This window comes from Hypanus sabinus, chromosome 22 (assembly GCF_030144855.1).
Source record: "Hypanus sabinus isolate sHypSab1 chromosome 22, sHypSab1.hap1, whole genome shotgun sequence".
NCBI lineage: Eukaryota > Metazoa > Chordata > Chondrichthyes > Myliobatiformes > Dasyatidae > Hypanus > Hypanus sabinus.
This window is the reverse complement of record NC_082727.1, coordinates 11546351-11571501: the sequence shown is the minus strand read 5'-3', so window position 1 is coordinate 11571501 and position 25151 is coordinate 11546351. Positions and strand designations below refer to the sequence as shown.

General features: G+C 43.2%; 1 protein-coding gene across 1 annotated transcript in view; it reads right to left on the bottom strand.

Annotated features, from left to right (window-relative positions):
- Positions 1-23712, bottom strand: part of wbp1la (WW domain binding protein 1-like a) — a 126719-nt gene extending 103007 nt beyond the window's left edge. Inside the window, exon 1 of the mRNA XM_059947052.1 lies at positions 23513-23712. Coding sequence (XP_059803035.1) covers positions 23513-23623 — 111 coding nt within the window. The 5' untranslated portion in view covers positions 23624-23712. The remainder of the gene's footprint in view (positions 1-23512) is intronic.
- Between the last annotated feature and the right edge of the window lie 1439 nt (positions 23713-25151).

Here is a 25151-nt window from a genome sequence, read left to right as displayed (position 1 = left end):
AAAACTGCCCACAATACTCTAAATTAGCCATCACCATTGTCTGATATAACATCCTATCATCTGTACTCAATACTCAGATTTATGAAGGCTAATCTGCCAAAAGCAATCCTATCTACCCGTGATGCCCCTTTCAATGAATTATGGACCTGTATTCCCAGGTCCCTTTGTTTTACTGCACTCCTCAGTAACCTACTGTTCACCGTGTAAGATCTGACTTGTACAACCTACGTGCAAAATCTCACTCTTGTTTCCATTAAATTCCATCTGTTATTTTTCAGCCCATTTCTCCAGCTGGTCCAGATCCCACTCTAAGCCACGGTAGCCTTCCTCGTTGTCCACTACACCCCCAATCTTGGTGTCATTCACAAATCTGCTGATCCAGCAAACCACATTATCATCCAGATCTATGATACAGATGACAAACATCAAGAGACCCAGCACCGATCACTGCAGCACTCCACTTGTCAGAGACCGCCAGTCAGAGAGGCAACCATCTACTACCACTCTCTGGCTTCTTCTACAAAGCCAATGTCTAATCCAATTACTACCCCATTTTGAATGCTGAGCAACTGAACCTTCTTAACTAACCTCCTATGCGGGACCTTGTCAAATGCTTTGCTAAAGTCCATGTAGACAACATCCACTTTCCTGGTAACTTCCTTAAAAAACTCTACAAGATTGGTCAGTCATGATCCACCACGCACAAACCCATGTTGACTATCCTTAATCAGTCCATGTCTATCCAAATACTTACACATCCGATCCCTCAGAATACCTTCCAAAAAACTTTCCCCCCGCTGAGTCGGACTCACCAGCCTATAATCTCCCAGTTTATTTTTAGAGCCTTTCTTAAACAGCGGAACAACGTTGGCTCTCCTCCAATCCTCTGATACCTCACCTGTCACCAAGAATGATTTAAGTCTCTCTGCTGGGGCCCTGTCAATTTCTGCCTCCCACAGGGTCCAAGTGAACACCTTGTCAGGCTCTGGAGATTTATCTACCCAAATGTGCCTCAGGACAGCAAACACCTGTAATCTGTAGAGGGCCCATGGAGTTGAATCTGCTTTGCCCCATTTCTATAGATGCAGTGTCTGTCTCATGAGTATATTCAGATGTAAAAAATCCATTTAAGACCTCCACATCTCTTTTGGCTTCACATTTGGATTACAATTCCGATTTTCCGGAGTACCAATTTTGTCCCTTGCAATCCTTTTGCTCTAAACGTATCTACAGAATCCCTGTACTTTACCTTGTCTGCTAGGGCAACCTCATGCCTTCTTTTAGCCCTCCTGATTCCTTTCTTAAGCATTATCTTGCAGTTCTTATACTCTAGAAGCACCTCATTTATTCCTACCTGTCTATATTTGCTGTGCACCAGGGCCTTGATATCTCTTGAAAATCAACATTTCCTAAATCTGTTTATCTTTACCTTTTATTCTGACAGGCACACACAAGCTTTGTACCCTCAAAATTTCACTTTTGAAGGCCTCCCACTTACCAAGTACTCCTTTGCCAGAAAACAGCCTGCCCCAATCCACACTTGCCAGACTAGTAACGCCACCCCTCCTCCTCTAATCCCTCCCACCCCGTCATGTCTAAAATAATGGAGTCCTGCCCCTCCTGCAACCGTCCCATTAACAGTTACAGTATAATTATTCCATGTGTTGATCCATGCACTGAGCTCATCTACCTTTCCTACAATATTTCTGGCATTGAAATATACACAGCTCAGGACACTAGTCACACCTTTTGAGTTCTGACTTTGTGTGAGGTCTTACCGACATTTGCCTCCACAACCTCTCCACTAACTGTTCTGGCACTCTGGTTCCCATCCCCCTGCAACTCTACTTTAAACCCACCGTGCAGCATTAACAAATATTCCTGCTAGGATAATAGTTTCCCTCCAGTACAGGTGCAAACCGTCCCTTCTGTACATCTCCCACCTTCCCTGGAAGTGAGCCCAATGATCCAAAAATCTTGACCTCTCTCCTACACCAACTCCTTGGCCACGTGTTAAACTCTACGATCTTCCTATTTCTAGCCTCACTTGCACAAGCCACAAGTACATGTACTTTGATAATAATTTTGACTTTGAATGTGCAAAGACATGGGGTCATCCACAAATTCCACACATATGGTACCAAAGCTTTTAGTTGTGCTGATGAGCACATTTTGGTACCAAAGGGTTCAGTGTCCAAAAATCTACTTCAAATGTATTTGCAACTCACAAAATGCTGGAGGAACTCAGCAAGTCGGGAAGCACTTATGGAGCAGAATAAACAGTTGACATTTAAGGCAGAGACCCTTCACTAGGAAAGGAAGATGGAAGATGCCAGAATAGGGTGTGGGAGGTGGAAGGAGAACAAGCTAGTGTCCTGGTGGAAACAGAACTTGAAGCTGATACCTACTGTCTTTGGACAAGAGAATGCTACACATTGAGGAACCATGAGCCAAGAATTCCCTTGAGCCTCAGTGCCCAGTCCCTTATACAGTGCCCTGGATTTAAATTCTCCAAGGGGAAGTGACCTCTCTGTATCCACCCCACCAATCCTTGTATATGTTTTAAGACCATAAGAGTATAAGATATAGGAGCAGAAGTAGGCCATTCAGCCTATCAAGTCTGCTCTGCCATTCAATCATGGGCTGATCCAATTCTTCCAGTCATCCCCATTCCCCTGCCTTCTCCCCATACCCTTTGATGCCCTGGCTAATCAAGAACCTATCTATCTGTCTTAAAAGCACCCAATGATATGGCCTCCACAGCTGCTTGTGGCAACAAATTCCGCAGATTTACCACCTTCTGACTAAAGTAATTTCTCCGCATCTCTGTTCTAAATGGGCGTCCTTCAATCCTGAAGACGTGCCCTCTTGTCCTAGACTCCCCTACCATGGGAAAAAACTTTGCCATATCTAATCTGTTCAGGCCTTTTGACATTTGGAATGTTTCTATGAGATCCCCCTCATTCTCCTGAACTTCGAGGAATATAGCCCAAGAGCTGCCAGACGTTCCTCGTACTGTTTTATCAGATCATCTTTCTAACTTCTAACTCAGAAAGCCATCTGAGTCCATCTCTTCCAGGTTGGATGCCAAGTCCTGGCCGATGTTAGTCACACCCAGGTCCCAAAATAACCCATAAAAGTAATTATCCAAATACAAAGTGATCTCTTTCTTTTAAAATGTGACATTGAAAGAGCAGCAGCATTAAATTTATGAGCAAGTTCATGATCTCTGGTGAACCCCTCTGACTCATAAGCAGTTTTAATTATAGAATTCACTACAGTCAGTCCTTGAGCTATCGGCTTGATGAGACAAGCCAGGTTAGTGCCAAATTGTCAGTGATGCAGATAACCTCTGAGCATGGGGATATTTAAAGGCATTTCATCCTCTGTCCTTACTATTTCTTTACAGAAGCACGAAGATTTCTAAGGGCTGCACAGTAGCGTAGCAGTTAGTGCAATGTTTTATTATGCCAACTGTAGGTCCAGGTTCAGATCCCTGTGAGAGCCTTGTAAATTCTTCCTATGACCTCATAGGTTTCTTCTGGGTGCTCCGGGTTCGTTCAACATTCCAAGGACATATGAGTTAGGGTTAGTAAGTTGTGGGCATGTTATATTGGCGTTGAAAGTGTGATGACACTTGTGGACTGCCCCCACCCAGCACCCATTCAGACTGTGTTAGTCATTGACATCACACCAATGCATTTCACTATATATTTCAATGTTTTGCTGTATATATGACAAATAAAACAAACCTTAATCTTAGTACATAGAACATCACAGACCATTCTGTCCATAATGTTGTACTGGCTCTTTACCCACTCCAAGATCAATCAAACCATTCCCTCCCACAAAGACAAGCACATCTTCATTCTTATGCCTGAGAATCTCTTAAACATTTGGAACGCATCTGCCTCTATCTCCACCTACGGCAGTGCATTCCACACACCCGCCACTCTTAAAAAATCCCTATTTCTGTGCTTCCCTCCAATCACATTACATTTATCCCATCTGATACTAGCCATTCCCACCCTGGGGAAAAGGCACCAGCTGTCCAATATCTATGCGCCTTACCTTCTACACCTCCTGGGGCCAAGGATATGGGAAGACTGAGTTCTGAGTTAGTCCATCAGAAAGTGAATAGATTGGAAAGGTTGAGCTGTAAACTGTATAAATTTATTAATGAGATGCATGCAGTGCAGCTACAGCCAATATGTTTTTCAATAATTAATCTTAAGATAATGGAATTGAGCTGCCTTCGTTAACTAGTGAAGTCCTTGTGGTCAGGGAGCCATTTCAATACTCGCCAGGAAGGGAACTTCAGGGGGTCTATAGAAGGACTTGGCCGGATTAGGAAAATGGGAAAAGAAGTGGCAGATGAAATAGTGTCAGAAAGGGTATGGGCATGCACTTTGGTGGGAGGAATAAAGGTGTGTACTATTTTCCAAAACAGGGACAAACTCAGAAATCAGGGGAGCAAAAGGACTTAAAGAGCCCTTAGGTAGGATTCCCTAAAGGTTAACTTGCAGGTTCAGTCAGTGGCAGAGAAGGCAAATGCAATGTTAGTATTCTTTTTGAGAGGACTGGAATATAAAAAGCAAGGAGGTAATGCTGAGGCTTCATAAGGTATTAGTCACACTGTATTTGGAGTATTGTGAGCAATTCTGGCCCTTGAATCTGAGAAAGGTGAAGGTCCAGAGGAGGTCCATGGGTTAATGTACAAGGAGTGTTTGATGCCTCTGGACCTGGGATTTAGAAGAATGAGGGTATCTCATTGAAACATATCAAATATTGAAATGGCTAGAGGATCTACATGCAGAAGATGTTTCCTATAGTTGGGAAGTCTAGTGCCTGAGGGCACAGCCTCAGAATAGAAGGACGCCCTTTCAGAACAGAGATGAGGAAATAGTTCTTTAGCCAGAGGGTGGGGAATCTGTGGAATTCTTTGTCACAGATGGCTGTGGAAGTAAAATCACTGGATATATTTAAAGTGGAGTTTGTTAGGTTCTTGATTAAATAAGAGCAGACTTTCAGAGTAGCAGGCTCAGAGCGGCTTTGGGAGTAGACAGAAGAATGGGGTTGAGAGGGATAATAAATCAGCTATGATGGAATGGGGAACAGACTCGATGGGCTGAATGGCCTAAATCTGATCCTGTGTCTTATGGTCTAATACTGAGAACATGAGTTTTATGAACTGCCTGCAAACCATTGTCATACATCACCAGCGCCATTTTGAATCCTTAACCCATCTCACTGCCTGCACGGCCATTCTGTAAAGCTGGAAGAAACTCATGCAAACATTGAGACAACCTGTGAACATCTCTGGCTCCCAATAAAAAAAAAATCACCTATTTAACCCCTACTATCTGGTTACCATTCAATAACAAATGATCAAAATCAGATTTATTATCACTAATATATCATGAACATTGCTGCTTTGCTTCAGCAGTAAAATGCAAAAAAACTATTGATTACAATAAGAAATACATAAAGGGCGAGGGCAAGGTGTGTTTATGGGCTCACTGTCTGTTCAGAAAACATGGTGGTGGGTAAGAAGCTGCTCCGAAACACTGAGTGTGTCTCTCTTCGGGCTCCTGTAGCTCCTCCCTCTGGTAATGAGAGGGGGACATGTGCTGAGAATCCTTACTGATAGATGTATCTTTTCAAGGCAACACCTTTTGAAGACGTCCTTTATAGTGAGGAGGGTTCTACGCATGGTGGAGTTAGCAACCCTTGACAGCTTTTTCAGCTTCTCCAATTCGGGTGATACTGGGGGAAATATCCATGCCATTATGTATTATCTCCCAATATCGGGCTCTAGTTTTATGATTTTTGTGTGGTGCTCTATCCAAGATTAAGTTAGCTTTCCCTCTTCTACTCCTGAGGAGTACGGACACTTATCACAGAAAGACTAAGAACTTTCTATTCGCAAACAGCAATGGACCTCTGGAATTCTCTGCCCCGAGAAAGACTACCATGACAGTGAAGCCTTGTACGGGCAGTTGTGTGCGCATGCGTGTACGTGCGTAGGCGTGTACGTACATATACCTGTACGTGTGTAGGTGTATACGTCCATATGTGTGTACGTGCCGATTTTTTTTCTCCAGATAGATTTTGGCTCTCTGTCTTCCCGATTTTGATAAGTGAAACGACATTGTACATACAATATTTCTACTTTATATAGGCTGTATATTTATCATATCATTCCTGTTTTTACTATATGGTCGTGTTATTTTAGGTTTTATCTGTTATTTGGCATGATTTGGTAGGTTATTTTCCGGGTCTGGGAACGCTGAAAAATTTTCCCATATAAATTAATGGTAATTGCTTCTCCGCTTTACGACATTCCGGCTTACAAACGGTTTCACAGGAATGCTCTACCTTCGGAAAGCGGGGGAAACCTGTATTTCAGATGAAGGTGGATAGATTAGGGAACTAGCACAGGAGCCACTGGGACCTGGAGAAAAATGAACTGCTGAACATTGGCGCACCCTTGAGGGGCTGAGTAACCGAAAGAGTAGAGATTCACTTTATTTGTCAAAGTTTAAGAGTGAAACACATCCTTTGCATCCACAACCAACACAGTCCGAAGATATGCTGGATCAGCCCGAAAGCGAGGCCACCTTTCTAGTACCAGCAGAGCATGGCCACAATTTACTAACCTTAACCTACAACGTCTTTGGAATGTGAGGAAACCCTACCATCACGAGGAGAACACATAAGCTCCTTACAGACAGCAGCGGGAGTTAAAACTCCAATTGCTGATCACTGGCGGAGTCAAGTGTTGTGCTATCCGCCAGGGCTCCGTGCCATCCTGCTATATCTATAAGCTCTGGCGGACTTTGTAATTTTGGACCACACTGCAGCCACCAAACAACAAATCCCACGCCATCAAAGTCGGTGATAATAAATCTGATTTTGCCAGCAGCAACTTCAAAAAAAATAACAGTTCTGTCTAACACAATTTCTCTTTCACAAATCCATGTTGAATCTATACAATCCTGTTATTTTCTACATGTTCTATCACCACTTCCTTAATGATAGGTTCCAGACTTTTCCTCACTTCTGAACTCATGACATGCACCAAATTACACGCTCAGCATTGCAGCAGCAGCACAAAGCAGCCTGCTGCACTTCCCAACGTTTTCCACCTCGATCAGACAGCATGGCATTCCCACTGCCAGAAATCACCCAGCCACCTGACTACTGGCTCCATGTGTGCACCATATCTCAGCTGAACCTGTGATTCAAGCTGTTTAATGTCATTTCCAGAACACAAGTGTAAAGGTGAATAAAATAATTATTGCTTCAAATCCAATGCAGCATATAAAAAACACTAAGATAAAGAACACAATGATAAAAACACAATAAATATAACTGTAATGGATTCCGATTAATTGGTCCATTGGAACAGCCGCTTATTTGGGACAACTCTTAAGGAACAAAACACTAATTTAGAAAACAGCAAGGGTCCCTTTTGTTTACTTGGGATAATATGCTGCTTAGTTAGGAGAGGAGACTGCTGTTGAACTGTTTCTCAATTGAACTTGTGTGGCCATTAGGTACTACATAGTGCTTAGAGCAAACAGTTTTTAAAAATAGCATCATTTGCATGTGTTTGTGCTCAAAAAGCACCGAGTTTCGTCACTGACAGTGAGAAATAAACAGCAACAGAATTTAACACATAAAACGCCGGAGGAACTCAGCAGGTCAGGCTGAGTCCCTCCAGCATTTTGTGTGTGTTGCTTGGATTTACGGTATCTGCAGATTTTCTCTTGTTTGTGATTGAAGTAACACCATTTAGAATTGTTCTGGTCGCTGTGGTTTTAAGCATTCAGGCTTGGAAATGCTATAAACAGCCAGTGTGAAAATTTAGTAATTTCACTACTTCAAGTTGGGATCGTCAAAGAATTTTAAGATATTGATAATCATCTCGAAGGTTACAAAGAAATGAAGGATGCATTCTTCAAAAGCATTGTATGAAAAGAATCCATTATCTGCATCAGGTGTCTGTGCTGACTTTGGTCTTTTACAGTCAAAAGAACGCGGCAGCATATTGATTGCCCATCCTATCGGATGGTGAGCAAAACCCGTGTGATGCTAGTAAATAAACACAAGTAAACAAAATGCATTAGCCCTGTTCCTACAGCTGATCACTAGACAGGAACCCTAGGTTTTGGCTGTTCGCAGTGAGGCAGTTCCTGTCACTGCTGAGGTTCAGACATCCGTGGAACTACAAGAGTCAGCAAATTCAAGAGGGGGGAGGAGAGTCTCGGGAGGAGTCAAATGAGTTGAGAAATAACCTTATCAACTTTTTTTGTGTGACAGAGAATGGAAAGAGGGAGGAAGATTTGTAAACAAGGTACATTTTGTACCTTGGTGACGGCAGATGGGGGGAGGGGGTTAAGGGTTAACATTTTAAATCAATCTTGTTGGAGCAGCATTGCTGGTTAGGAACACATTGTGTTCTGTTCAAATGACACTCCCGGAGTTCAGTCTGCAGCCTCCCCATGTCATTTCCAACATCAGTTTTTATTTTAGCAAGCATCTAACAGCATTAAACATGTGATTCAAAGCCCCTGGGTTGTCCAGTTACACTTCAAGAATACACGCACAACAGGAACCATCTCTGTAATAAGACCATAAAACCGTACAGCACAGCACAAGCCCCTCTGCCCACAATGTTGTGCCAACCTATAAACCAACTCCACAATCAATCTTACTCTTCCCTCTCATATAACCCTCTATTTCCCTTTCATCTATGTGCTGTGTAAGTCTCTTAAATGTCTCCAATATATCAGCCTCAATCACGACCGCAGCAATGCATTCTTGTCACAGTGCTCCTTGTAGATGTGCCCAGTGATGGGGAGGGCTATTCCTGAAATGGACCGGGCTGTATCGACTACTTTCTGTAGTGTTTCCCATTCATTGGTTTTTCCATTCCAGGCCTTGATGCAACCAGTCATGGTTCTTGCCACTGTGCATTCACAGAAGTTTATCAAAGTTCAATTCATGGACTGACACTGATATAATCACATGGAGAGGTGATGCGTAAATTACATTTAAACAATAATAAATCATAGCAAAGTTAAAGATTGGAAACTAATTCTAGTGAAGATCCATAGCGGGATCCTGGGGCGGCTGAAATTTATTATCTTCATTAAATGACTTGGAAAAAGGTAAAGAGAGTTTAATTTTGCAAGCAACTTTGAATAGAGATGGGTTGGGTAGTGGACAACAGTCAAGAACATTAGCCACCCAATATACGATAATGCACTCTTTCAATCTTATTGATATATTTCCTGCAGACAGGTAACCAGAACTGCACACAATACTCCAAATTAGACCTCACCAACGTCAATGGCCTAATTCTGTTCCTATCTATCTCTTACGGTCCTATACAACTTCAGCATGACATCTCAACTCCTGTGCTGAAAACTATTATGAAGGCCAATGTGCCAAAGGCTTTCTTTACAGCCCTATCTTACTGTGAACAAGAATGTACAAACTCCTTACAGACAACTGCGGGAATTAAACTCGATCTTCCAATCGCTCGTGCTGTACAGTGTCACGCTAAGTACCTCACTGCTGTGTCTTGTAAATAAGTCAAATACCTGAATGTGCAGCTAAGGTTATGAGCAAACTTCATAGCCAAGGAATCTAGCTTTGTCAGAGAATAGATGGAGTACGGTGTTGCAGATGGGCAACAGAATTATTGGAATAAAGGTTTGGTGAGCATGCATGGATTGTCGCAACAACATGAGCTAAAAAGACAGTCCGCATTGTATCAGCCCACCAGTAGAATGAAGATTGAATACCAGGCTGATACTCGAAGGAAGAGTTTGCTTCAACATGGATGTCCAAAGAAATAGGAAATTCTGGTCAAATTGATACACTGTTAACAAGGGTACATTGAAAAATAATTTGCTCTGCAAGAATACATTTGAGTTATTTTATATTCCCTCACTTACAGACCCCAAACAGTTTGGATTGGCAACATCTCCTCCACAGTCTCTCTCAGCACAGATGCACAGGGCTCTGTGCCTATCTCCCTGCTCTAATCACTTTACACTTGGGACTGTGTGGCTAAGCACATCTCCGATGCCACATTCAAGCTTACTGATGACACCATTGTGGTGGACCGAATCAAAGGTGGTGATGAATCATCACACGGGAGGGAGACTGAAAATCTGGCTGAGTGGTGTCATAACAACAACCTCTTACACAACGTCAGCAAGACCACGGAGCTGATTATTGACTAGAAGAAAACCAGAGGTCCAAGAGGCAGTCCGCATCAGAGGTGGAGAGGGTCAGCAACTTTAAACTCCTCAGCGTTATTATTTTGGAGGGTCCTCCTGGGCCAAGTAAGTACATACAACTACAGAGAAAGCACGCCAATGCCTCTACTTCCTTCGGAGTCTGTGAAGATTGCTATGCAATCTAAAACATTGACAAAATTACTGTGCATAAGTGTGTGGTGGAGATCACAGCCTGGTATGGAAACACCAATGCCCTTGAACAGAAAATCCTACAAAAAGTAGTGGATATGGCCAAGTTCATCCTGGGTAAAGCTCTATCAACCATTGAGCACATCTACATGAAACACTGTTGCAAGAAAGCAGCATCCATCATCAGGGACCCCTCCACCAGCCAGGATATGCTTCCTTCTCACGTCTGCCTTCAGTAAGTTGGTACAGGACTCTCACCACCAGGTGAAGCAACAGTTATTACCCCTCAACCATCAGCTCTTGAACCAATTTCAGCTTCACTTGCCCCATCAGTGAAATGTTTCCACAAACTATGGGGTCACTTTTAAGGTTGTTGTGATCTTGATATGTACTGCTTATTTATTATTATTTCTTTCTGTTAGTATTTGCACATTTTGTCATCTTTTACACACTGGTTGGATGCCAAAGTTAGTGTTGATTTCCACTGATTCTGTTATGGCTATTATTCTATGGATTTATTGAGTTTGCCCGCAGGAAAATGAATCTCAGGGTTCCATATGGTGATATATGTACTTTGATAATAAATAAACATACTTTTGAATTTTTTTGAACTTTTGAGATCTAAGCAAATTTTTGGTGCATAGACAGGGAAGTTTTGGGTTAGTGCAGAACCCAGATTGAAAAAGTTTTGTCATAAAGAGAACCAGTTCTTGAATCAGATAAGACCCAGTAACTTTAATGGATGACTGGACGAACTAATGGAGCTCTGCTACCTGAACAGTACTGTTTATACAAAACACTGAAGGTGAGATACAATGATCTAACAAGAAGAATGCACTCAAAATGCCGGAGGAACTCAACAGTCAGGTTGCATCTACACAACCATCGCTAGAGTAAAGTATAGGGAAGAGAAGGCGTACTTACAAGCTGGCATCTGATAGGCGATTCCAGATGGTATTAAGTGGAGGAGGGGTGGTGTGAGAAGCTAAGTGGAAGAGGTAAAGGGCTGAAGGAGGTGGAACCTGATAGGAGAGAGCAGTTGACTGTGGAATAAGCAGAAACCAGAGAGAGGTGATAGGCAGATCGAGGACAGTGAAGGGTGGTGAATAGATGAGTGGGCCTACCATACCATTTTGACAATTCACTAGGATGAAGTCAGCATATAAAAAGTTCTACTCTGCATTAACTTTTCCAACTTAGCCTCTTAAAACCAATGGCCACAACTAACAGACTGCGCAGTTGTGCTTGTGAGGTCACACGTGAAGCTCTGTGCAGTGTATTGTCTTGTTGGACCCTAGTGATTTGGTGAGTGAGGGGTTCGGAAGTCAAGAGTGAGGCATAAAGCTTGTTACTTACACCTGGTAATTACTGAGTATCCCAGGAGCAGAGAACGAATAAATGAGGAAAATCAAATAAACGTGGCCGTTGTATACAAAAAAAAACCTCGAAGTAACAATATTCCAGAGTTAATAATTAACCTACAGAATAGCCAGCTTCAAGTGGCAGGTTAGATTCATTTATTTATGACATGTACACTGAAACATACAGTGAACTGCGCTGTTTGCATTAACAGCCAACACAACCCAAGGACGTGCTGGGGGCAGCCCACAAGCGTCACCACACATCCTGGTGCCAACACAGCGTGACGCCTGCTAGGAGAAACTGGAGCTTCTTGAAAAATACAGGAACAGCTACAATTATTGGAGAATTCACTAAAGAATTACCCATATATAGAAATGTATTAGATTAGATTAAACTTTTTTGTCATTGTGCCAAGTATAGATACAAAGCCAATGAAATGCAATTAGCATCTAACCAAAAGTGCAAAAGAATAGTGTTATTTACAAAATAACTGCAAATAAAAAGTCAGACAGTACAATGTGGGTGCAATACTGCTTAGTGCTGTGATGTGAGGTTCAGCAGGGTCACAGCCTCAGGGAGGAAGCTCTTCCTGTGCCTGCTGGTGCGGGAGCGGAGACATTTACTAAAAGTACAAGCAAGCATAGTAAAGGTTAAACTGCAAGGGAAGGTAACAATTTTGCATTCTAATCCAACATTCTCCTTATTTGAAGAGGACTAGTGGCACTGATGGAGTTTGACCTTGAATGTACTGAATGATGGAGAAGGGACGAAGCTTCTACTGAGTTCTGATGAAGGGCCTCGGCCTGAAACGTCGACCGTTTATTCTTCCCCGTAGATGCTGCCTGACCTGTTGAGTTCCTCCAGCATTTTGCGTTAGTTGCTCTGGATTTTCGGCATCTGCAGAATCTTGTGTTTATGCTCCTATTTCCTATTGCTGTAAATGAAGTTGGTGGAGCCCATTACTACTGAATCTAATTCCTTTCTCGACGGGGTGTACATCGGCTCTCTTCCTTCGAGGCTCATTTGGATGATTTCAGAAGAAGCCTCTTTGCAGATTTGATCCTTCGCTGGTGATAACATGCCTCAGCTGATTATATCACTCCCATGGCCATAACTGGCCAAAAGTACAGATCACGGGGTGAAAATGGATTCTCCTGGCTGTCTCTAGTGCTACACTGGACGAAGTACCTACAGCATCGGACTTCAAGAAACTGCAGCGAGTTGTGAACAGAGTTCAGCACATCACAGAAATCAGCCTCCCCTCCACAGGCTCTGCCCATGCTCCCTGGCAGAGCAGCGAGCATAATCAAAGACCCCATCCACTCCTTCTCCCCTCTCTGGTCAGTCTCAAAGACAGTTTCTATCCTGCTGTTATCAGACTCTTGAATGTTGACCTCTTGTACAATAAGATCGAGTCTTAGCCTCACAACCTACTGCATTATGATGGTATTTATTCTTTATGTGCACTATACTTTTTGGTAACTTTTACACTTAATTCTGTATTGTTATACCTTATTCTACCTCAATGCATTGTGTGATTTGATCTGTATTTCCCCTCCTAACGAGGCTTCACGAAATTTAGAGTCAGAGTCAAACAAACATGGTTACAGGCTTTACGGCCCACCTCATCCATGCTGACTGTATTGCCGAATGAGCTCGTCCCATCTGCCTGTGCCTGGCCTTTAGCTCTTTTAAACCTCTCCCATCCTCGTTCTTATCTACATGGCTTTTAAATGTTACTCAGGTGGCTGCCTCATTCATTAAAGACAGCCTTTAAGGGTTGCTAATGTACCCAGCTCAACCACTATTTCCGAATACTCTTTCAAAACACCCACCGTCATTTGCATGAAGAATCTGCCCATCGTGTCTTTCATAAATTGGATTGCTCTTCCAAATAATTGTTAGTGTAAGGATTCTTCATGCAAATCCACTGCCTTGTATGTATTTCGTCTTCAGTGCAACTTGCTTTGTTCTAAATACTACTTTATCCACATGAAACACTAACAGCTTCAAAAACAAAGCCAGTCCTCCAAGAGAACTCAGCCTGTCAAGCAGCACCTGTGGAAGCAAAGGGATTGGTGAAGTTCAGGTTGAGATCCTGTATCCAGATTCCTGCGTTTGCAATCAAACGAGGTGGATTTCCTCATTCCACCGATACTGCCAGACCTACTGAGTCCTTCCAGTCCAGTGTTACAGCTCAGATGGTCAGCATCTACAGTGTTGGGTATAGAACGAGGGCGATCAAACTTATGCCATGCCACTCAGGGAATTGTGCTAATGTTATTTGGTGACTGTGTCTGCTGGATCGTAACCATAATTGTTCCGTGTGGCTGCACGTACTGAGCTTTGCAACACTTTAGTCCTGGAGGATTGATGTTTTGTTCAGCTGTATACATGCGCATGGTTGAAAAACAATTAAACTTAAACCCTATCGAATACTGAAAGACTAGATTAAGTATTCCTGACCTTTATGCTATGGACCCCTGTCATTAAGTGAGGGGTCCGTGGACACCAGGCTGGAACCCCTGGCCTAGATAGCGTGGACGTGGAGAAGTGCCTTGGCCCAAAACGTCAACTGTTTAATCTTTACTACAGATGCTGCATGAATTGCTGAGTTCCTCCAGCGTTTTGTGTGTGTTGGTTTGGACTTCCAGCATCTGCAGACTGTTTATGATGGACATTGACAGGATATTTCCTGTAGTGGGGGAATCTATGACCAGAGGGCACAGTCTCAGAACACAAGGACGTTCCTTGACAGCAGAGATGAGGAGGAATTTCTTTTGCCAGAGGGAGGTGAATCTATGGAATCCATTATCACAGACCGCTGTGACCATCAAGTTATTGAGTTTATTTTTGCTGTAGGTTGATAGGCTCTTGATTAGAAGAGGGTCAAAGGTTAGGGGGAAAAGGCAGGATAATAAGATTGAGAGGGATAATTAGTCATCCAAGATGGAATGGCAGAGCAGAATCAATGGGCCAAATGGCCTATTTCGTCTCCTTTGCCTTATGGTCACATGTAACACAATAGCTCAGAAGATCTATACAGAATTTAAAGGTCATTCAACCCCAGATCTGAACCAGGCCCACACAATTCCAGTTCACTCCCCTTTCCCCACATCTGTTGATCATTCCCTTTCCTATCTTCAAAGATTATGGATGCAGTTTCCATTACAGCATATTATGTCAAAAACCCCACCCATTACAAAGTTTCCCAAATCATCTATTTTAATCGAGTTGCTCAAGCAGCAGAAATTATTCCATTCCCATCGCTGTCTGATTCTCATCGCTCAGCAACTGAATATTCCAATGAGATTTCTCCTCATTTTTCAAAGCAGCAAAACACATACTTAATTGTAAAGTCCCTCTTCATCCCTCTCATATATAATATCAACTTAAGTCATTATTTTTTCTCATCTGCAAAGTAATCTGTTTGAAATACTCCCAAGAGCCTGGGAATATGTGTTTACCGACTGAAGATTTTCAGCAAAAGAATGGAATCCACTTAATATATTTGAGGTTTAAAAAACTCCAAACCACAGTATGACGAAGAAGATGCTTAACTCAAGAACAGTCTGTATGTGCAACATCAACTGGACATAGCTTAGAAAACTAAGCATTCAGAAATCTATAGAACCACTGTTTCGCTATTACACTGCTTGTCTGGTTTTTTCAATAAAGTAACTTGTATCATTTTATCCTAATTTAAAATGTTTCTCATCCTAAGTTAAGTGCAAAGTGATCCTCCATATCAAAAATTACCCACCATATTCTTTTCTCTCTAAATGAAGCAGCTCTCCACATCGCTCTGCAATGTTCTGAGACAATTTGGTCAGCATGATGAGTCAGGAAGGGAAGGGCCTACTTCCCTACTTCTCCGAGCTATGTCCAACTCCACCAAGGATATTCACAAGCCCAGCGAGAAGAGAAGGAGCAAACCCATCTAGTAAAAGCCCAGAGCTACAGAAACACCAACAGAAGCTCCCGAAGACCTCATCCCTGGGAGAGGAAGGCTCTTCGAAGATGGACAGAGGGCTCTGCTGAGCTGCTGTTACCACACTATGCCCCAGTAGGGGTAAAGGGCTTAATAAGCTATTATGTCCTCTTGATCTTACAAATACAGATCGTCTTGAGTCATGCAACTTCCCCATCACACTGTGGTAGGGAATGTTTAATATTTCACCCTGAAAGAGAAAGAAAAATCTGCATCTCCCCCAGAAACACCATTTCCAGAATATTAATTTGATTACCCACACTCAACAATCCAGAATCAGCCTCCTCCACCAAATTACTCCCGAACACCACTCACTTGCACTATTCACTTAACTTGTAATTTATAGTCATTTTTATGTCTTTGCATTGTACTGCTGCTACAAAACAAATTTCACGCAAAGTCGGCAGGAATAATTCTAACTAATACACTGGGTGTTCAAGTCATTGTTGTTTTGGGGGGCTTGGACAAGCTGGATACCAGATTTATCTAAGACACAATAATGACCATATTATTTATTTACCATAGTTTATTTTTATTTGCACATTTTGTCTTCTTCTGCACATTGACTGCTTGTCAGTCTAAATATGTGTAATTTATCATTGACTCTATTGTATTTTTTTGTTCTATTGTGAATGTCTGCACGAAAATGAATCTCCAGTGCAGTATTGGTGACATACACATACTTTAATAATAAATTTACTTTGAACAATAAATAGCATTTTAGCTCTTGGTGAGACACCAAATTCATGATACAAAATGAATACAGTACCACTGATCTTGTATCCTTCATCCAAACTGGATAGAAATCAGAGCACCTCCATCTTGGGCTCATAGGCTGTCAATAGTGGGGTACGGTGAGGAGAGAGCTCGTAGGCTGTCAATAGTGGGGTACTGTGAGGAGAGAGCTCAAAGGCTGTCAATAGCGGGATACCATGAGGAGAGAGCTCGCAGGCTGTCAATAATGGGGTACCGTGAGGAGAGAGCTCGTAGGCTGTCAATAGTGGGGTACTGTGAGGAGAGAGCTTGTACGCTGTCAATAGTGGGGTACTGTGAGGAGAGAGCTCATAGGCTGTCAATAGTGGGGTACCGTGAGGAGAGAGCTCATAGGCTGTCAATAGTGGGGTACTGTGAGGAGAGAGCTCAAAGGCTGTCAATAGCGGGGTACCATGAGGAGAGAGCTCGCAGGCTGTCAATAATGGGGTACCGTGAGGAGAGAGCTCGTAGGCTGTCAATAGTGGGGTACTGTGAGGAGAGAGCTTGTACGCTGTCAATAGTGGGGTACTGTGAGGAGAGAGCTCATAGGCTGTCAATAGTGGGGTACCGTGAGGAGAGAGCTCATAGGCTGTCAATAGTGGGGTACCATGAGGAGAGAGCTTATAGGCTGTCAGTAGTGGGGTACTGTGAGGAGAGAGCTTGTAGGCTGTCAGTAGTGGGGTACTGTGAGGAGAGAGCTTGTAGGCTGTCAGTAGTGGGGTACTGTGAGGAGAGAGCTCGTAGGCTGTCAATAGCGGGGTACCGTGAGGGGAGAGCTTGTAGGTTGTCAATAGTGGGGTACCGTGAGGAGAGAGCTTGTAGGCTGTCAGTAGTGGGGTACTGTGAGGAGAGAGCTTGTAGGCTGTCAATAGTGGGGTACCATGAGGAGAGAGCTCGTAGGCTGTCAGTAGTGGGGTACTGTGAGGAGAGAGCTCGTAGGCTGTCAATAGTGGGGTACCGTGAGGAGAGAGCTCGTAGGCTGTCAGTAGTGGTGTACCGTGAGGACAGAGCTTGGGTATCAGCTCTTCACAATCTATATCAAAGATCTGGCTAAGGAATCAGCTACTTTATTTCCAGTTTGACTGTCAATGCTAAACCAGGTGGACCATCCATGTAGAAAGGATGCAAGGAGGATCAAAGGGGATGATAACAAGTTGAGTGCGTGATAACAAGGATGATAACAAGGGTGAGAACATGGCAGGTGGAAGATATCTTCCTTTTCTTTTGTGACCTCTCTCTTTTGCAAGAGTATTTATTAATGGGAATGAGATTAAGTACTGATCATGGTGTGCTTTGTACACAACTTCCAGCTGCACAAATAGAAGAACATTTGAAGGTTCTGAGCCTGTAGCTGAAGCTGAACCTCAGCTGAAGTTTAGAATGAGAGCGTGAGCAAGGATAGAATCTCGTTGAAACTCGCCAAATATTAAAAGGCCTAGATAGGGTGGACATGGAGAGTCCAGGACAAGAGGGTGCAGACTCAGAATACAAGGATGTCCCTTTAAGACAGAGGTAAGGAGGAATTTCTTTAGCTAGAGAGTAGCTAAGCTGTGGAAGTCATTAAGAGAATAAATCGGCCTAATGGCAGAGCAGACTCGATGGACCGAATGGTCTAACTCTGCTCGTGTGTCTTATGGTGTTAAAAATCAATTTAATTCCTTCTTTGCAATCATCTGTAGCTAGGCCAGTGTGTATCTAGTCCTGAACCTGAGCAACATTTCACAGCTCTGGGCTTGCATTTGCTCGAGTTTAGAAGAATGAAGGGGGATCTCATTGAAACCAACAGGGTATTGAAAGGCCTAGATAGGGTGAGCATGGGAAGATGTTTCCTATAATGGAGACATCTTGAACGAGGGGGCACAGCCTCAGAACACAAGGACATCCGTTTAGAGCAAAGATGAGGTGGAGTTTCTTTAGCCAGGGGATGGTGAATCTGTGGAATTCACTGCCATAAATGGCTGTGGATCGAAGTCACTGGGTATGTTTAAGCACTGGTTGAAAGGTTCTAATTAGTAAAGGCATCAAAAGTTATAGGGAGAAGGCAAAAAAATGGGGATGGGGAGGGGAATAAATTGACCTTGATCAAATGGTGGAGCAGTCCCAATGGGGCAAATGGCCCAATTCAGTTTCTATATCTTAATATACACTACCCATTATTACAAGAGGTTTTGATATCAGCAGTAAAATCTTAATGCACTTATAGGGACCTTGTTAAAACTGCCCCTGGACAGTTTTGATCTTCTTACCCAGGGAAGGATGTACCTTTGAGGAAGTGCAGCAATGATTCTGCGTCACACAGTACAGGAACAGGTGCTTCAGCCTAACTGGTCCATGCCAGCTAAGACACTGGCTCTAAATGGCCCATTATCCCCCCTGAACTTTTCCCATCTGTATACCTGTCCAAGTTCACATTCCTGCTTCAATCACTTCCTTTGGCAGCCAAACCAGGGATGGCGGGTTTGCCACACGAGAAGCAAATGAGATGATGGAATTAGGTGAAGGGGATATTTTGTTAAAACTTACAAAATGAACATTGGCTTGCCCAACTCCACGGCAAAGAACCTGGGACCAGGGACATAGTTTCAGCCATTTAACATGGAGATGAAATGATATTTCTTCCCTCAGAGAGTTGTGGATCTTTGGAATTCTCTATCCCAGATGGCTGTGGTAATTTAAAGGTTAGTTTTATTTGTCACGTGAACTTCAAATCGTACAGTGGAATGTGTTGTTTGTGTCAATGACCAACACAGTCCCAGTATGCGCTCAACCATTCAGTGGGACAACTGATCGTCCATATTCACCGTTCTGTTCCTGCTTTATCCACGTATTTCTTAATCTGTTTAGCCTTTAGTATCGTCACAAGGAAAAAAAGTAATTGTTCAAGATTAGACTATGTGCTCCTTCGATAAGTAGCTTTATTTGTCACATGTGCTTCGAAACATACAGTGAAATGTACCATTTGCGTCAATGAGCAACACAGTCTGAAGGGGCTGGGGGGGGGGGGGCAGCCCGCAAGCGTCATCATGCTTCCGGCGTTAATAGATCGTGCCCACAACGTACTAACCTACGTCTTTGGAAGGTGGGAGGAAACAGGAGCTCCTGGAGGACACCCACTTGGCCGAGGGGAGAACATAAACTCCTTACCGACAGCAGCAGGAATCGCTGTTTGCTAGTGCTGTAAAGCATTGTGCGAACTGCTACGGTACCATGCCACGTCTAACATGTTTCCCTTTGCCAATCTATTATCAATAGCACAAGAAACATCCCCCAACACACTTGAGCCAACTCTCACATTAGACCAGTACAGTTTCCTTTAGGATCCTAGAATCAGAACACATCCTGGCACACTCTAGCTTAATGATTCTGTGATATGATGTCATTCCCTGCAAGGGGCCATACACAATTGCTAATTCATGACTTTCTTGCACCACCCCAGTATTGTATAGTGTGATCTACAGTCGGCTTCTTGATGTATTAACCTAAACAATCACTCCCTATACACTCCCAGAAATCTTCCTCCATATTATTGCACTAATCTTCATGTCAATTAAAGTCACCCACGATGATCCCCTAGTTCCTAATTATAAAAGTCTTTGCTTTTCTATTTAATGACCTCCCAAAGTCTGCAATGCTGGGATCTGTATACAACTTCCACAACTGTCTGTTTGCCCTTTGATTATCTCTTATTTTTACCCAACAGATTCTACCTCAGTCAGGCTCATATCCCTCCACATATTTACATTAATCTCCACTTTAACCAGAAACACTACCCCAACTCATTTCTTCTTTAATACAATATGATCCTCTGTAGTCCAACAGAATCACAGATCAAGGACAGGAGGAAAATTGGTTTGTCTCATTGGCTGATATTAATGGAACACGTTCTCAAACAGCTTATTTTGTTCTGTGTGATTACCTGGAACTCCCCAGTGCTTTACTAGCTAATAATTACTTCTCCACATGCTGGAACATAGAAACTGCTAGATGGAACAGCATCCCTGCACCCTGTCCAACTAGTAATTCACCAACAAACCTGGCAGCTCCACAACAACAAAAATGAAGTTGTTGACTTTTCACAACAATCAACCACATGAGAGAAAAACGCAGGGTTACGGAGGAGGGAAGGGCTAGATCAGGGGTCCCCCAACCTTTTTTTTTATGCCAAGGGGTCTGCGGACGACAGGTTGGGAACCCCTGGATTAGACTGATCTGAGTAGATTAAAAGGTCAGCACAACATCATGGGCCAAAGGGCCTGTAACGTAATGTTCTATGTCCTACATATGCTCCATCTTAGACATGATTCAAAGGAACCTCTGGTGGGGAAGAACATTGGGAACCGCATCACACACCTCACATCCCATATAACCTTTCCCTGAACATCAGCAGAAAGGAGAACTTGTCACTTGCTTTGAGAAAGAGGCTAGGGAACACATTCCAGTCTACATCAGAGATTGATTGTTGAATGTCAAGTTATTAGGAGTGAATATCACCAACAGCCTATACTGGTCAAATGTTATAGCCAAAAGAGCATAAACAGCACACACAAAATGCTGGTGGAACACAGAAGCACTGTTTCAGGCCGATGAAGGGTCTGGTCCCGAAACGTCGACAGTGCTTCTCCCTATCGATGCTGCCTGGCCTGCTGTGTTCCACCAGCATTTTGTGTGTGTTGTTTGAATTTCCAGCATCTGCAGATCTCCTCGTGTTTGTTCGCCAAAAAAAGCATGCTGGAATCTCTAATTCAAGACACCAACTTTCCATGATGCAGCACAGAAAGCAGCCTATGCAGGTATGTCACAGCTTGGTATAGCAGCTGGTCTGCCTGTGACTGCAAGGAACTACAGAGCTATGGGCACAGCTAACAGAAGCCTGCCTCTCCCCCCTACGGACTCTGCCTCGGTAAAGCAGACAGCATAATCAAAGACCCCACTCACCCCAGACATAGTCCCTTCTCCTACCCTCCCCACCCACCACTGGACATAAAATACAAATGCTTGAAAGCAGATTCCGCCAGGCTGAAGGACAGCTATTGAATATTGATAAGATGAAACCCTTGACCTCACAGTCCACAACCTCGAACCTTATTGTCTGCCCTGCACTTTCTCTGTAACTTTACTGCTTCATTCTGGATGCCAACTCTGTTTTCCCTCGTCATACTTCAATGCACAGTTGTGTCGAAATCACAAACACATGATACCTGGACATCTTGAGCAGCACACACAAAATGCTGGAGGAGCTCAGCAAGGCATGCACCATCTATGGAGGGGAATAAACAGTCCTGATGAAGGGCCTCGTCCCAAAATGTCGACTGGTTACTTCTCCTCCACAGGTGCTCCCTGACTGGCCGAGTTCCTCTAGCAGTTTTGGTGTAATGAAGTTACCCTTATGGACGGCATGCAAAGCAATGTTTTTTTACTGTAACTCACTGCATGAGATGATAAACCAATTTACTACTGTATCTAATTACTCAAAAACCACATCCTAAAATGCTATTACCTGAAATAAATTTGTAATTGGTTTATTTCCTGGCTGCTCAAACTTTCAAAAATTTGCTTATTGAAATAAAATAACAATATGACAGGCTGCCAATCGGACAATTCCACAAGCTGGCACTTACAGTAGAACAGCCCACTCTAGTTTCCCCTTCTTTTCACCGTATTGTTTGAGAGAATCAGTTAAAAGTTCTGGTGAGGACAAAAACATCAGTAACTTTGTTGAACCTCAATTATACAAAGGAAAAACTCACTAGGTTTCAGGTATAAAGTAACAAAAGATACACAAGGAGACGGAACTTTGCTAAGAAAATTTAACTTATTGTCCTGAAAATGCAAACTCCTATATTTGAGGAACATCTGAGTACGCTTGACCAAATTACATCAACGCTAGGGAGACAACATTCTGGAATCTGTATCACAATTAATTTTTAGGTATACAAACTTCATGAAGTATCTTTGGCTTATGTCTGCCATTTCAGCCACAAAGCAAGAAATACAAATTATTTTAACCCTCCCCCATCTAGTACATGCATATTAAGTATACTCCTAAATAATGACAATGTGTTTAATTTAATTAGACTATAACTAGTTATTTCCAACCTGATTCCTGCTGCAAAAACTGACAGCAGATCAATTATTACCCCACTGCACTTAACATTGGTTAGAAAACAATGGCCTGTATTTCACCAAATAATCACACACACAAAATCAGACCAAACACCAATATCAACCCGAGCAATTCAATTCCTCCCATCGCAAAAATACTTAGCATACTGTGAGTGAATGTAATAATGCAGCAGCCATTTTGCACGCAGCAAATTCATAAAAACACAAGTGAGGTGAGCGGCCAATTGATGTGAAGTTGGGCAGCATCAGGTGAACTTCCCTGTTCTTTAAGATCACCTGATTTACTAGAACAGATATCAAGCGAATTAGCATCTCCGGCAAAAGATGAACACTATCCCCCCTCCCCACCTTTACCCTATCAACCCCAAACACACTGAGCATCCCAATGCCATGTCACCGGATTGTCTGGCACCCCAGAACGCACAGCAAAGCCGAGAAAACCAAAACCTTCTGATTTGGGAATGTTACAAATTAACCCCCCACAACTCACCATCAAGGACAAAACCCATACCGCTGCAAACTTAAAGAGCAACATATTGAAAGAAGAGCAGTGAAATATTGGTACAAACACTGATACATTTTGCTGGAAAATGTGTGCTTTATCCAAACCGAAAGTACTAAAGGAAATTCAAAGTGCATTTCAATAAAACATAATTTTGCAACAAATATCGATTGACGCATTGCGAGGGGTGGGGGAGATGGAAATGTAACAAATTCAGGTGAACCCGAGGCCTGAGGAGGCTACAATATAGCGGAACCTATTGAAGACGAGCAGATGAGGGGTTTTGTGTTTTAAATGGAAACACATTTAAAAGGCCAGCGCTTTGTTTCCGCTTACCTGGGCTTGCACCCCCGCCAGCCTGACCAGGAAGATCTGAGGCAGCAAAACGATCAGTCTGACCAGGACCTTGTCCATCTCCTTTCTTGTGGCTGCCGCCGCCTTCTCCATCTCTTGCCCCAGCCCCAGCCCCAGCCCCAGCCCTCTGCCCCCTCCCCCGGCTCCCGGGGAGACTTCCAGCACTCGCCGCCGAGTCTTCGCCGCCCCGAGTCCCGCCCCCCTCCGCCTGCCTCATTGGCCCACCTCCCCACTTCGCGTCCCGATTCAAAACTTTACCAACTCGCCATTGGCTGCAGAGCCGTCACTCGGGCCGGTTCCGGAGCCTGGCGTCATGAGCCTGCCAACGGGGACTCTCGCGTTTGCACAAGGAGGAGACGGGCGTGCGGCTTGTTTTTCGCATGAAAACCATCGGTTCGCAATGGCACGCACCCTTTTGCGTCTTTTTTTTGTCTCAACGCATTGCAAGTGTGAAGATGAAACGCGCACATTCTCAACGAGCATGCTCAGGCGCCTTTGATCATGAAATCCTCCTCATCTTCCCTCGGCTCCGTGAAGCTTATCCTTAATGCAAGTTCTGGTTAGGTCCCATTTGAAATGTGCGTCCAGTAAGGTTTCATTTCCATCTTTATTACACAATATTAGCCTTGCCGCCTCTCTTGAAAGAAAGCCACAGTCAGTCAAGATAAAATATTCCACGGCGTCAGAATGACCGGGGATGCTTGTCATTTTAAAATTCATCTCAAATGATAACTGGTGCAGTTTGTGTCCAGTGATAGCCAGATTTCTCAGATGAGATATTGAAATTTGCGTTGCTGAAGAAACAACGTTTTTGGCAAATTTGTTAATGCCCAATTTTACCGTGAGTAGACAGCATCAACGGAAGGAAAGGGGCAATCATCTGGATTGACAGAGCCAGTCTAAAAAAGGGTGAAGAGAAGAGGACGCAGCAACTAAACGATAAGCCTATCCGCTCCGCACAGCGATCAGCAGCTCTTCCTCCACCCTCCCCTTCACCTTTTGATACTGGCTGCTCTCCCTTCTGACTTTCAGTCCAGATGAAGGGCCTTGATCTACCAATAGGTTCAAAATTCATTATCAGAGTACATATATGTCACCTAATGTCACATGAGATGCATTTTCTTGCAGGCATTCACAATAGATACAAGAAACTCATCGAAAGCAATGAAAGACGGCACCCAGCAGGCCCAGCCAACAACCCATGTGCAATGGCAACAATGTGCAAATACCAAAAAAAGGAAATAATAACAAATAAATATACAAACGTACAAGCAATAAATATCGAGAATGTGAGATGAAGAGTCCTTGAAAGTGAGTCCACTGGTTGTGAGATGGGGCAAGTGAAGTTATCCCCTCTAATTCAAGTGTCTGGTGGTTGAGGTAATCATTGTTCCTGGACCTGGTGCTGTGCTTATCCTCACAGTCATAAATATAAAGCAAGATCTCCACTTAAGATATGCAAAATCACCAGGAAATGAATGACAAAAAAAATTGCATCAACCTGTATCTGGTGAGGGCCACACCTTCTGAAGTGACCAGGTTTGGCTTATCATAAATAATAAGCTGGACCTCAGTAGAAACAAAGAAAATCTTGAATGTTATCTTTTGGAGCAAAATTCTT